A 15712-nucleotide genomic window follows, 5' to 3' on the forward strand; every position below is an offset into this window, starting at 1 on the left:
TTTTATGTATCCCCTACATGGGCGATTGGCGGGAGGCCCCCACCTTCACTTAATGCATCCCGCAGGTTAAAATCGGAATACTGATATATTATTGATTTCAGCTGTTGCAATTCCAAACATGCAAACATGACCAATAGATCAGCTATGTTTTACTATGGGCGCGTATTAGTTTGCATTGCACAGTGGGCTCAGTGCGCTATTTCCGAACGCGCCCTATATGCATTGTGGACCTCTCAAAGTTGCCCACATAAGTTGCAAATTGCAGGTTTGCCATTGATTGCAGTTGGTTGATTGAATTGTTGGCAATATGCTAGCACCGTAAAAATGATAATAACAATATGATGTTCTTTATAGATTTAGTCTCTTAATATAAAGGTGTGTGTGTGTGTGTGGGGGGGGGGCACATAACATCATCTTGCATAGGGCCATGCACGGATTGGCTCAGAAAATCGGCCCTGGCATTTGTGGTCTTCACCGGCCCTATGACATCATTATGTCAAAACCACGGCCACTAAATGTAGACATTTCCCATTACTTTTGGACATACTGTATAGGTTTGTAGTTTAAATAACAGTGCAAATAGTGTGTTCTAAATACATATCAAATTAAACAATATCATTGTGTTAGTTGTATTTTGATTATTGCTTGTCAAACCTTTTAACTAGCCTAACTAGCCTTTTAACTAGCCTAACTAGCCTTTTAACTAGCCTAACTAGCCTTTTAACTAGCCTAACTAGCCTTTTAACTAGCCTTTTAACTAGCCTAACTAGCCTTTTAACTAGCCTAACTAGCCTTTTAACTAGCCTAACTAGCCTTTTAACTAGCCTAACTAGCCTTTTAACTAGCCTTTTAACTAGCCTAACTAGCCTTTTAACTAGCCTTAATCTGATTGGTAAATGGCTCTGCATGGTTGCTGCTTCTGCATCATGATTAGTTAGACCTCGGAGACCACATGCATTTTCCTTTCGAAATAACTATTACAACAACTTCATTAGGCCTACCTGCTTCTTATTGGGCTGTTCTAGCTCCACCAATCACAACCTCAGCCGCAACATTATTATTATAATCAGTCTCCTGACCAGGGATCATCAACATATCCGTACACAGCCACATGTGTCTGTCTCCTGACCAGGGGTCATCAACATGTCCGTACACAGCCACATGTGTCTCAGTCTCCTGACCAGGGGTCATCAACATGTCCGTACACAGCCACATGTGTCTCAGTCTCCTGACCAGGGATCATCAACATATCCGTACACAGCCACATGTGTCTGTCTCCTGACCAGGGATCATCAACATATCCGTACACAGCCACATGTGTCTCAGTCTCCTGACCAGGGATCATCAACATATCCGTACACAGCCACATGTGTCTGTCTCCTGACCAGGGATCATCAACATATCCGTACACAGCCACATGTGTCTCAGTCTCCTGACCAGGGGTCATCAACATGTCCATACACAGCCACATGTGTCTCAGTCTCCTGACCAGGGGTCATCAACATGTCCGTACACAGCCACATGTGTCTCAGTCTCCTGACCAGGGGTCATCAACATGTCCGTACACAGCCACATGTGTCTCAGTCTCCTGACCAGGGGTCATCAACATGTCCGTACACAGCCACATGTGTCTGTGGCAAGACTTGTTTATGTCTGTGGCCTATTATATGTACAGTATTATTTACAGTACATATAATAGATCCTTCTAAACAGTTCTGTTTAGAAGGATCTATTTGCTACAAAAGAAAAGAAGGGCAGTACTGAGCAAATAAACTTGCTAAAAAAACGATTTCACCATTGAGAGAAAGTCTTTCTTTTGTTTTTTAAGCTTAGGCAGATACAGGCTTTGAGAAAAACAACAAAGACCCAGAACCTCCATCTGCTCACTGTGCTTGATCTTGGTGGTGTAACAATATATAACTATAATAACTCTCCACAAATCCACAATCCTAATCCGTGGAGACCCTTGATACTCAGCCTGGGCGTCCACAATCTCCACTTAGAAGCTTGTTCACCTCTGATCAAAGTTAGTAGCCCTTGCATGGAACTAGTTGTGACAGTGCATTCCTTTAAATCCTGGCATGCTCTTTTTATCGTTATCTAATCACTCATCATGTACGTAAATTATGGTTTTGACTCTTATCTTTCTGTTTTCATTGTTTCATTGATTGTCTTCTAGGATGTCTCATCAAGATGTCACCAACTATCGAAGCTACAGTAACAAACCAAATAGTTTCGGTTTGATAAGGTAGAACTGGTAGAACTTGATCTCCTCCTGACCTCAAATAACCCTGTCCTCTGAAAAGCAAGCAACCTCTATAATAACCATATGACACGCACCCACTCACCTCTCCACCTAAATGGCCCTTTTCTCATGTTATGTAACGTGCGATGGAAGCACTAACTGTACTGATAAGACCCAATTATTGAAACCACAAATATGGAATCTTTAACCCTGGCAATGGCATCCTCATTTTGTTTGGGCATGTCATTATAGACCTGTAAATTGACTTTTCTCTTTTCTCGTTAATAACTTATTCTAGTATAATTAAAAAAATGCCAGAATTGCCAGACCGTCCAATCCGTGCCTGCATAGGGCCACCGGACTCCTAGAACCGGCACTGGCTGCAGGTATTAAACCCAAGTGTTTGTGAGGTTAGGGTTAGGGTTTATTTATAGATATAACCTGGGTGAAAGCTCTGCGAGAAAGGCAGTCCCTGCACCCACCCTCCTTCACGCACGCACGCACACAAGCACAGTATTTCACATTGTATACAAAGATTTCCTTGTGTTCTTGTCTGTCTGTCTGTCTGTCTGTCTGTCTGTCTGTCTGTCTGTCTGTCTGTCTGTCTGTCTGTCTGCCTGCCTGCCTGCCTGCCTGCCGGCCTGCCGGCCTGCTTGCCTGCTATTCATTCATTCATTCATTCATTCATTCATTCATTCATTCATTCATTCCTTCCAAAAGGACTGGTTTACACCTTGGACGTCATGTTGAAAAGTGGGCTGTTCCTCTTAAAGGTGGGTGAGTATAAAACCTCTGCACGCTGTGTGTAGTATTAGTATCACTAGTTACTGCCTGTCAGGATGAAGACCTGCAGCGGAGCTTTGCTGCTCTTCCTCTTCTGTGTGTGTGAGGCTGGGACCGACATTCACTTTGAGCTGAGCATTGACCACCATGAGAACCAAGAAGAACATGAGAACCCAGAAGAACATGAGAACCCAGGACCAGTGAGGATCACCACTCCAGATCCACACGGTAGGGTTGATCCAGGCACTTTAATATGCTTGTGCAAAACTCCATGTACCCACGTAACCCGCCCCATTGCTGTCTAACTGACCTACACGCTCACGAGAAGTTATTTTGGCAGAAACCATAAATCAAATGTGCGATGCATCAAATGTAGCTCCCTTGCGTTCTTTTAGAACAGGTCCTGCAGCTGGCTCCCCTTGACTTGAACACAAAGGTGTACTGTATATTTGCATGTCTATGGGAGGGTCGCACCACTGAACTTTTCTAGCAGCAAAGAAATGTATTACCTTACATTGGAAGTCCTCTACCCCTCCTACAGTTTCACACTGGCTAAATGAACTATCCAGTTACACTCCTCTAGACAAAATTCATTATAATATTAAGAATATGCAACAGGACTTTTGGAATGTCTGGCAGCCCCACATGGATTACTTTGCAACTATACCCATACTGGTGTAGTTTGGTAGCAAATCTGAACTTGTACTTGACCTGTGATTTAGTGTTTAATTATTTATTTATTTTCTTCCTCCTTTTTGATGTATAATTATTATCATTATGAATTATTTGTTTATTTCCCATCTATATAAGTTATAGACTCTATATTGTCTGTTTGGCAGCAAAAAAAAAAGGTGCATATTGTAAACTGAAATGTAAAGCATGTTTTTCATGACTGTATGGCACTCTGAATAAAAAGATTATTAAAAAGAATGATTATTAGTGACGACCAATTATATGAAGATGGGTTGAAAAGTGGTGAACCGTGAAGTGGTCCTTTTAATAGTCATAATGTCATATGTGATGTTGGTAAAGCGCCCCTCACTTCACACAGGTGTGATTGTTGTGTTCCAAACCACAAACTTCCATGGCACTAATGCTGTGCAATTAATAATGTTTCTTTATTTTGCATTATTTATATTATATATAATGTTGGTTTAGTCTTTCTGCTATTGTGTTTCTAGTTTCACCCATAAGTTGTAGGTTGCACTTGTTACTCGTATTAGACTGTATGTTTTCAGGTTTTTTGCGTATAGGTCTGCCTGTCTCTTTCAACTTTTTTGTTTTTCCTATGCTGGTATAATTTTGTATTCGTTTAGTAGGTCAGTTCTATTCTCAAAGTTTCTCTTTATTTCCAAGATAGTTATTCTGCTTAATGTCGAATAGGTAGTGGGACCGACATTCACTTTGAGCTGAGCATTGACCACCATGAGAACCCAGAAGAACATGAGAACCCAGGACCAGTGAGGATCACCACTCCAGATCCACACGGTAGGGATGATCCAGGCACTTTAATATGCTTGTGCAAAACTCCATGTACCCACGTAACCCGCCCCATTGCTGTCTAACTGACCTACACGCTCACGAGAAGTTATTTTGGCAGAAACCATAAATCAAATGTGCGATGCATCAAATGTAGCTCCCTTGCGTTCTTTGTAGAACAGGTCCTGCAGCTGGCTCCCCTTGGCTTGAACACAAAGGTGTACTGTATATTTGCATGTCTATGGGAGGGTCGCACCACGGAATGGACACGTCCGTGAATGGGCGAGGGGCCAATGGACGAGCAATATGCTCGTTTTTGTCAGTCTGTTTTCAAGGAGAGGTGAGATCGAGACTTGGCCAGGTGGCGGCCTGGCCTCGTCTTATTGTGAATACGCCTCTGGCTATAAGATGACTTGTTTTAAACACTGATGACAAGTGATACATAAAAATATCAGCATGTGCAATTTCTGAGATGACTGCAAAAAAACTTACTAGTAATTAATAAAAATCCCATCCATGTGAAGTGAGGGGCGCTCTTATCATACGTCATCATACATCATCTCATTTCGGCCAAACAATTTGCGTCCTCACCTTCGTCTTCGATGTTTGTGTTTACACAATGTTTGTGTTTACACAAACACTCAAAGCTGGCCATTCATTGTCAACGGCATTCCATGTTTGTGTTTAAATCACATCCGTGTGAAGTGAGGGGCACTCTTATCATCATAATGTGTCATAATTATGTCATCACATTCCGTGGATGATGTATGAAATATGATATCCAAAAAATGGATCGAGCAAATCATTAAAAAAAATTCATCTAGACTAGAGATCTAAAGGTCGGAGGTCTTTTGACGAATGAGCGTGAGCTCTACAATATTGCCGCATTTGGTGAAAAACGATAGCTCAGAACTGCCAAACTGTTAAAACGGTGGAATTGTTTTACAATAAAAATAAGGGGGGCTTGACCTCTAATAATAATAATAATAATAATTGTAATAATAATAACAAAGTGGATTATCTTATTTTGCTCATGTTTGTGTTTTGTAATTACTCTTTATTGACTGTCTTACTAGTCATTAAGGAGTCTGACAAAAAACTGCCCCTGAGAAACAAGGACTATGAGGAGCTTCTACAGATCTTGATAAATGGTTTTCCAAAGACAAAGGATCCTAAGAAGATTATTATAGTGGGAGCTGGAATGGCCGGCCTCACTGCAGCCAAGTTACTGGGTGATGCTGGGTATTCGGTAGGTGAACCTTGTTATGTTATTGTATCATTGTGTTACAATGCGTTGCACAGTGGTGGAAAGTAACTAAGTACATTTTCTTAAGTACAATTTTGAGGTATTTGTACTTAAATGGAATGTTTCCAATTTCCAATATATTCCAATAAAATACAATACAATACAAATTTCCACTACATCTAATGATCCAAATTTGGACTTTTATTCTATTGCTCCATTTATTTGAATACTTTAGTTACTAGTTCCTTGCAGTTTTTGATTATTATTACAAAACATACATTAACCACTTAAACCCTATACACATTCGGCCATTTGAAAATAGCTGATCCACAAGCTCATAATGTGCCGCGATGTGACCTTTTAGATCTGCTATTTTCAAAAGATTTTCATACATTTGAATACTTGAAATGGGACATTCTGCATAATGAGTACTTTTACTTTTGGTAGCCTACTTGAAGTACATTTAGATTCAAATACTTTTGTACATTTTGAATTCCAAACTTGTACTTGTATTTCTATATTGCAGTATTTTATAAATTAATATTAAGTAAAACATGTGATCAAGTTATTCACCACTTGTGTTGCATTGCGTACCGTTGCGTTGCTAAAAGACCACTTTAACACAAGTCCTCAATAATATATAATAATAATAATAATAATAATAATGTAATTGTATTATATTATCCAAAGCCCTTTACATAGATTGTGCTTTACATTCACCCATTCACACACACACACACACACACACACACACACACACACACACACACACACACACACATTCATACACAGATGGAAGATGAAACCATGCAAGTCACCAACCTGCACATCGGGAGCAATTAGGCGGGGTACAGAGTCTTGCTCAAGAACCCCTCAACACTAACTCTGGGGGAGCCAGGATCGAACTGGGAACCTCGCGGTTTCCGTCCGGCCACTCTATACCCCTGGTCCACTGCCACCTCATATTAGACAACAATTATAACGCCTGTGAAGAGATATTAAAGTGCTCCTTTAATTGCGTTGTGGCAGTCCTTTGGCAGGGGTTGGTCACTGGTAAATGTAGACCCTGTAAACCTCAAGGTCAGCTGTCCTCACTGTCAATTGAAAAGATGAAAGAGAACGAAACGACAGAAACAAAACAAAAAAACAATGAAAAATATGTTTTGCTGTGTTGTTTGGTCTTCAAGGTAACGGTACTGGAGGCTAGTGATCGTGTTGGAGGACGTGTGCTCACTCACAGAAGTGAAGACGGCTGGTATGCAGATCTAGGACCAATGAGAATCCCCAGTTTCCAGAAGTGAGTTTCTTGGATAGCTAGAAGACTAGTCATGAAATACAGTGTTCCAAAGTACCGTCCACAAATCCCATACAAATACTGTATGACAAACATATAGTTGAAGCACATTGACTCGCTCAATCATGAATCTCTCTCTCTGTCTCTCTCTCTCTCTCTCTCTCTAGAGATGAGCGAGCCTGTCATTCTCAGTGGTGGCAGTAATGTGGTGTTTATGTTCATGGCCTTTCTTATGCAGGCACAAAGCGTCTTAGCTCAACCTTTGATGTTTGGCAGTGTTAACCTTAATTTCACCAAATGTATGAACAACAATGTACACTCCTAATGTGTCCAAGACAAATACAGCAGTTGGCCCCTTGAATTAATGTATTTAAAATGAAATAATAATAATATAATAATATCTCAAACTTATATAGCGCTTTTCTGAGTACCCAAAGGCAAGGCAACTTTATTAGAAAAAAGGAAAAACACTAAAAGCTAAAAAAAACATTAAAAAGACAGTGAAAAGGGTTAGCTAGGGAAGGCAATATTGAAGAGGTGGGTCTTGAGGGCGGTTTTGAAGGTTTGGAGGGTGGGGACATCTCTGAGTGCCTTAGGGAGGGCATTCCACAGGTTTGAGGCAGCAAAGGCAAAAGCTCTGTCACCCCACGTACGGAGTTTGGTCTTGGGGACGTCGAGGAGGTTTGCATCACCAGACCTGAGGGAGCGGGAGTGTTTTGAAGTGGATTCTTTGTTTGACCAGTAGACAGTGAAGGTCACGGAGGACTGATGTAATATGATCTCTGGAACGGGTATTGGTAAGTAGACGGGCAGCTGAGTTCTGGACATATTGCAGTTTATTGAGCACTTTGTAGGTGGTGCCGTAGAGGATACTGTTGCAGTAATCAAGGCGGGATGTGATGAAGGCGTGGATGAGTGTTTCAGCTGCGGAAAATGACAGGGAGGGTCGGAGACGGGCAATGTTCTTGAGGTGGAAGAAGGCGGTTTTGGTGACTTGGTTAACATGGGGGAGGAATGAAAGGGTGGGGTCAAAAATGATGCCAAGGTTGCGTATGCGGGTGGAGGGTGTAACAGTGGATCCGTCAAAGTTTAATGAAAAATCTTAAATATAATAATCTTAAATACACAGATATAGGCTAATATTGTTATAATAATCTTCTTCACCAGAATTATGTTGGAGCTTATCAACCAAACCAAAAATGTGAAATTGAACACATTTCATGAAACGAATAACAACACATTCTACCTGGTTAATGGAGAGAAACACAGAACTTCCGATGTCATTCAAAACCCAAACATCCTGAATTACACTCTTCTCCCTGATGAGAGAGGAAAGTCAGCTGATCAACTCCTTGAAAAGGCTCTGAAGAAGGTCTGTAGAGACCTACTGTATAAAGAATCACATTATCAGCTAGTGCCACAAAATATAGTAATTTCCACTACTTAAAATTATTTGGGTTGTTGCAGGTTTGGGACGAAGTGGACCATCATGGTGTCCAAGCCACGATGAAGAAGTATGACCAGTACTCTGTAAAGGTAAGGTAAATATAACTGTACTCAAGTATGCACACCAGCTAATGATTGATTACTAAGCTACAGTATCAACTAATCTAAAAATAATTTCATTAATCAAAATATTTAATTGAATTGATCATTTTCATCCATTTAAGTTTGTTGAGTAAAATAGTTTAGACAACCACTTTTGTACTTTTGCACTGAGTAGTACTGATGAGTGTGCAGCCACTTCGATTAAGTTGAGAGATACAAGAAAGTTGATCTTTCTGTTTAAGTGTTTCAGTATGGATGCATAAAGCTGCCAAAATTCAAATTAAATAGCAAATACATTAGCATTTACCTTTAATCTATAGATGTGCTCATTCTATGACAATTAAAACAATAAATAAAATGTAATTTGATTTTTTTTTTTAAATCCCGCTAATTTGTGGACAATATTAAAATGAAAATGCAATTTAGAATGAAAATGCAATGTGATTTGCTATTGCTTTTTCAATTGGTCATAGAATGAGCACATATGGAGACATTTTCATTTTAATATTGTCTTAGCAGGCATTTTTTGAAAATTGAAAATCAAATGACATTTTATGTATCATTTAGAATGAGCACATCTGTAGATTCAATGTAAATGCTATTGCATTTTTCTGACCTGAAGATTAAAAAGCAATTTCTTTTCATCTTTGCCATTTCATTTTAATTTTGGCAGCTTTCTCGTCATGTTTTTTTTAAGTATTTTAAAAGGTTTTTCAAAATAGTAAAATAAGTTTAGGGATAAGGGGTAAGGGGTGGCGGAAGATATAGGGCTCCAATTTCGTCGCCACCTTTACCCGCGGCGCGACCCGCAATTCAGCCGCTGCCCGAAAATTACAAATATAGGAGCTTCGTCTGTCCCTTAACGGTATTTTGGTCCAGTCACTCCCTATCCTTTTTGCCGACACCGGTATTTGCGCCTAGAGGTGTGGTCATGGGCGTGTTGGCACGCTTTCCCCTAAATTGCTATTTTGGTCACACACATTTGGGAAGGAGCATAGTGGATTTTAAAAGCACCCGTAAACCGTATGCCAAATTAGTTTGGTAAAGAGCGGCGCGCACGGGGCACCGCACGCCTGCATGGAGATGTCCGCTAGTGCAGGCTGCGTTATCTCTCGTTAGTAATGGGTATAAGGTTTTCAAAAAGCTGTGCAAACGTGTTGGGTGCGCCCCAAAAGAACTAGTCTCCAAAAGCCAAATCTCGGTGATTTATTACAAGTTCGCCCCTATGAGCACGATGAGCAGGTTGCCTTGCGTGGTTGCCTCTGCCGTCAGTGTGTGTGTGTGTGTGTGTGTGTGTGTGTGTGTGTGTGTGTGTGTGTGTGTGTGTGTGTGTGTGCGTGTGTGTGTGTGTGTGTGTGTGTGTGTGTGTGTGTGTGTGTGTGGATGGATGGATGGATGGATGGAGTGATTTGCATAAAGGCACTAATAAATGCAGCATTTACTATTTATACCTTGAACAGGACTATCTTGTGACTGAAGGAGGGCTGAGTCCAGGTGCCATAAAGATGATTGGGGACATCCTGGATGAGGCTTCTCTCTTCTACACAGCGCTGACGGAAATGCTATATGATCAAAGCGATATCAATGACCAGACTACGTAAGAATCTAGTTCCAAATCCTAATGTACAGGGGGGTTGAGGTGGGGGGGGGAGGCAGAGGATTATTTTCTCACGCTGTCTCTTCGTGTGGAGATTGTCAATGGGGGGGGGGGGGGGGGGGATCCAGATTCATTTTTAGAGCGAGGGATATAGCAATATGGCTATTTCTCCTCTCTGTCCGTTATGGCTCTCTGTCCATCATGTCTCTCTGCAGGGCGCTGACCTGTTCCAAGATCGTGTCCATCTTCTGATGTATCTCCCCAAATGCCCTGCCCAGCTCGGCCAGGGCAGGCAGCATAGGGGCTCCGTTCAGCGCTGCCACTTTTCCGATTCTTCGGTACACAAGACCAGTGCACAGCCCGATCAACAGAAATCCTGTCACCGTAAATCCAAATAGATATACCTCTTCTACGCTGATAATCTCCAAGCACATTACACGCCAAGTCTTGTAGTCTTGGGTATAACTTGTGGGGGAAGATCCATCAGGGTATTGAGCGGGCTCTCCAGAACCCAATTTACATGAACAAATGTTGTCTATCACGTACAGAGACCAGCACACTAATTCCATGAATAGTTCCATGTTTTGATAGTTTCAGGGGTTTCGAAGAGACAGTGTAGAAGAGACGCTCTGGGCAGGACAGGAGTAGAGGGAGAGAGAAAAAGAATGCGACCGCCCTCTTCAAGAGGCAAGCAAGATCAGATCAACAACAACCATCAGTAAAATAAATCAATTGAAGCAGGAGCAATCACGGTGAAAAATGTTCTGGAGCATTCCTTTGAACTGAACGAAGGATTGCAGGGAGCTCAGTTTTATTTCATTCCACGAAGTTGGGCAATTGACAGAAAAAGCTGTCTTTCCCAACTCTGTCTGGGCCTGAGGAACCTTGAGCCTTAAGAAATCACTAGAGCGGGTCTGATAGGTGCTATAGTTGATGCGTTCTGTCAACTATCACAGTGGTTTTATTTAAAAAAGTTATGTACGTAATGCAATGATTGAAGATTGAAGAGGTTCAATTTTGTTTTCCTTTTTAACTAGATACTATGAAGTGACAGGAGGGTTCGACCTCCTTCCAAAGGCACTACACGAAAAAGTCAACGCTTCTGTTCATCTCAACACCACAGTCAAGCGCATTGATTATTCAAACGGTGGCGTCAGAGTGCTCGCTGACAATGGCACATGGCAACAGATATTACAGGCAGACTTTGTCCTGGTAACTGCCACTGCCAAGGCCACCCGCTTCATTGACTTCCAGCCTCCTTTGCCTCTCAAGAAGACGTACGCCATGCGTCAGGTTCACTATGACAGCTCCACCAAGATTATCCTCACCTTCAGTAAGAAGTTCTGGGAGAAGGATGGAATCCACGGTGGAAAGAGCATCACTGACCTGCCTATTCGCTTCATCTACTACCCCAGTCAAAGTTTCGACAACAAGGAGATCGGTGTCCTCCTGGCTTCTTACACTTGGTCCGATGACTCCTACCTCTTCCTGGGGATGAGTGACGAAGAGCTGAAAGAAATGGCTCTGAGTTCTTTGATGAAGATCCATGGAAATGAAATCAAAGATTTGTGCACAGGCGTGGTGGTGAAGAAGTGGAGTCAAGACCAATACAGCCTGGGTGCTTTCGCTCTCTTCACCCCCTTCCAGCACGAAGAGTTTTCTGCTGAGCTGTTCGCCAACGTGGGCAGGGTGCACTTTGCTGGAGAACATACAGCGCTGCCTCACGCCTGGATAGAAACAGCCGTGAAATCAGCCATAAGAGCCGCCAGGAACATCAATAATGCAGTGGTAGGTTTAATGGTGTATTACAGGGGTCTTCAAAAGGGGTTCAGGTCTTCAGAGTTACTGGGGGCAAATCTTTGTTTGATAGGATTATACATAAAAAAAATTGTTACAGGATACGTCAACTTATTATTATTATTATTATTATCCTGCCACCCTAATAGACAGCGCAACACCCCGTCCTTTGTCCGCCTTCTCCTACCAAACCACACCATTTGCACACATCTCACCATGCACAACACCAACAGCATGTCTGTCCAGACATCAACCACTACTTTGCATCCACGCAACTGTCATATTTACTGTACAAATATTACTTTTGTCAGACACACTGTTATTGCGCAACATTTCATTTTTTTATGTTTTTTGTTGTCTGCTGTTGCATTAATCATCGCAATGGAGATTGTGCCTGTGATCCTTGGAGGCTGGTCGCAACCGTGGAATGCAGATCTAGCTGTTCAGAACATTTGTGACGTTGTGAGTATAGATATAATATGACAGGATCAACTGTTATTTCATTGTTAGAATGACATGATCGCCAAATGAGGCTAGGCTACAAAACAGTTTTTGACCAGGTGTATTGTTTAATCGCATAATGTACAGATGGAGTCGGATGTAGAGCGGAAAACGTGGAAGAACTACAACGTTTTCCAAGCCATTTTCTACAGGACCCAGATTGTAGCTGGAACAAACTACCTCATCAAGGTAATGGACAATAGCCTCTTAAACTCAATACATTGGGGGGAAACTCAGAATCAGAGTAAATTCCAGTGGTGGAAAAAGTACTTACTAGTACTTACTATAGTTACTTAAATAAAAGTATCAGTACTGCAATGTAAAAGTAACTTAAGTCAAAAGTAAACATTTTAGTAAACAACAGTATTGGCATTAAAATATACTTAAAGTACCAAAAGTAAAAGTATGCAGAATGTCCCATTTGGCATTTCACAAGGTATCATACAGTAGCCTATATATAAAATAAAATAGCAGATCTACAAGCTCACAATTCATTGATGCCTTGTGACTTGTAGATCATGCTATTTGTTTTTAAATCATTATTAAAGTAAAGCTAAACTAAATATTTGCCTCTGATAGTAGTAGTGGAGTAGAAGTAAACGTATTACATTGGAAACACTCAAGTACAATATTTAGATTTACTGAAGTAAAGTAATGGAGTAAATGTACTTACTTACTTACTTTTGCCATTTTGGGCGGGAACCCCTTTTGGTGTTTTAAAGCATTATGTTATACTTTAGCTATTGAAAAATAGCAGATCTACAAGCTCATAGCGTGCCACCGAGTGGCGCGCTACGAGCTTGTAGGTCTGCTATTTTTGAAAAATCGTGAAAATATTTATTTCAGAAAACTGGAGGATTTAGAAGATTTTTTTTAAATTTCGAGGTCAGGCCTAAATGGGTTAAAATGATGGAGAATACACAAGTCAAAGAGCTGGAGCCCAACAGCATAATATTGATTGATTGATTGGTTGATTGATTGATTGATTGATTGATTGATTGATTGATTGATTGATTGATTGAATAATTTATTGACTTGGTTATTACCGAAATAAGTCCTTGCGGTCTTGTTTTCATTCAGGTCCTGGGTATTCATTTCATAATCATGACATGAAAAATAACTAAAATAATCCAATCATAATAAAAAGTAATACAAATTGAAATATGTACAGGTTGGGGGGGAAAAGAAGGGGTTATAAAGAGGTGGGGCCGTGGTGGGGTAGTCACTTGACTAAGGGGAGGAGCAATCATTTCCTCTCCCTTTGTTCTATACAGGGACACATTGTTAATACAAATTGTATTCTTTCCTGTATCTCTCCTGTAGGTTCATGTTGGTGGAGCAGATTACGTTCACATCCTTGTGTTTGTTGCGCTCCCGTGTAACGGCGGAAAACTGAGCCTGGAAGGTGTCCAGACGGGCAAGACCCGCGACGACCCCTTGGTACCTTTTCCCCCAAATTGAGTTGAAAGTTTCAACTCCAGTGCTTATATGAATCACTTCTCATATTCCTCTATATCTGGATATGAACCACTTCTCATATTCCTCTATATCTGGATCTTTCTGCTACATTATTCAGCCATGTTAACTTTGAATCTCTTTCCATACAAGGTTTTACTGTCACTGATGAAAATATGTCTATATCATATAATAGTAGGATAAACTGTTTTGTTATAAAGCATCCTATAAGAACAATGTGTCATTGATGGTTCTAATTTAACCATTTTGATGGGAGTACTTTTGATCAATAACTAAATAATGTAAGTCCGGACCAAAACCCTTAAAACTATAATGTATCCAGACAACCAGAAAAATGTATACTATAGTTATATAACCCCAAAGAAATAATCTTAATAGTTTAGTACTATAGAAATATAGGACTGTCAGTTTAAGACAGTAAGAACCTTAGAAGGGAACCAAATGATCAAATGAATCAGTATATATACAGTATATATATATATATATATATATATATATATATATATATATATATATATATATATATATATACCCTCCTGTGTGGGGTGTTTGGTGTCAGTATTTGGTGTCATGACCACAGCCTCTACAGTGGACAAATGTTACTGTTACTGCTCTGCCACTGAGACCCATTTTCCACCAGTTGGTTCCCAATGGGAACTAGTTCAGTTCTTTTTGGTTCTTAGTCCATGAGCCAGAGCTCCAAAATTGGAACGTTAATTATTAATTGAGTGGGTAAAACCATTGATTACTTACATGAGGGCAATGATTTATTGGATTTTAAATGTATTTTCTTTAAATATGCAAATTAGGTATTATATAGGAAAATATCCAAAACATAGAAAATATGAAAGCTGCTATTGTGGAAGGGTTATCATATATCAATTTGATCCTATAAACAATGTAATATAGGTATGGTGGAAAAGGGGTCTGTCTGAGTGAGCTTCTGCCCCTACCACTTGCCTTGCAGCTCTTATTCCCCAATCCCCCTCAGCCAGTCTCCTATACTCTCCCTTCTACCTCTGAGTCCAAGACCTGTGAGGACCAGCTGAGCCTGGTTGGGTGATGAGCTCCTGAGACGAGACTGTGTGTTTCTCTGTGTTCGTGCTGGTTCACAAGTGTATGTCAGGTTCTCTGTTACGTTTTCCAGTGATTTGTTATGAGTTCAGTTTGCATTTTTACTAGAGTGTTTTAAATTGTGTCATTGTTACTTTGTATTAGTAAATGTAGTTTTTGATTCTCATCTCCTTTGTTTGTCTGAGTTCCTGCAATAGGTCCTACAACACCTCTAAACCGGGACAGTTTGGTACATTTTTGTTCGGTCCTTATTCTTATATTTTTCTAGTTAGATAAGTTAGGTTAGTGTTCAAACATAAGATGCTCATAAGTATTCTTCTTTGTACCAGAACCAGAGCACCCTACAGTAGGTCGATCAATGATCGATTTTGAAATCTATCAGCTGATGTGAGGCTGGATGTTCTGGACACTCGGGTGAAGAGAGGGGCTGAACTGTCAACTGATCACCTTCTGGTGGTGAGTTGGTTCAGATGGCAGGGAAACATCTCGCAAACAAGCAGGTAGTGCGGGTGAACTGAGAACGTTTGGAGGAGACCTCTGTCCAGAAGGAGACCTCTGTCCAGAAGGAATTCAACTCCCTCTCTGGCGGGACTTCTCTGGCATCCCTGTGGAGGTTGGAGACATTGAACAGGAATGGGCAATGTTCAAATAGCCTATATTACTGAAGATGTG

The 15712-nt window shown here is 40.7% G+C and overlaps 1 protein-coding gene across 1 annotated transcript; it reads left to right on the plus strand.

Annotated features, from left to right (window-relative positions):
• Positions 1 to 3084: 3084 nt before the first annotated feature.
• Positions 3085 to 14353, plus strand: LOC306914890 (L-amino-acid oxidase-like; the record flags this gene model as incomplete). The annotated part of the gene is made up of 11 exons (XM_079492119.1): positions 3085 to 3256; positions 5584 to 5756; positions 6941 to 7050; positions 8215 to 8419; positions 8515 to 8583; positions 10056 to 10192; positions 11230 to 11980; positions 12377 to 12451; positions 12578 to 12679; positions 13814 to 13984; positions 14019 to 14353. 10 exons carry the CDS (start codon positions 3085 to 3087, stop codon positions 13949 to 13951), a joined length of 1932 nt encoding a protein of 643 aa, XP_079348245.1. The 3' UTR covers positions 13952 to 13984; positions 14019 to 14353.
• Between the last annotated feature and the right edge of the window lie 1359 nt (positions 14354 to 15712).

This window comes from Electrona antarctica, assembly GCF_951216825.1.
Source record: "Electrona antarctica genome assembly, chromosome: 2".
NCBI classification, from domain to species: domain Eukaryota; kingdom Metazoa; phylum Chordata; class Actinopteri; order Myctophiformes; family Myctophidae; genus Electrona; species Electrona antarctica.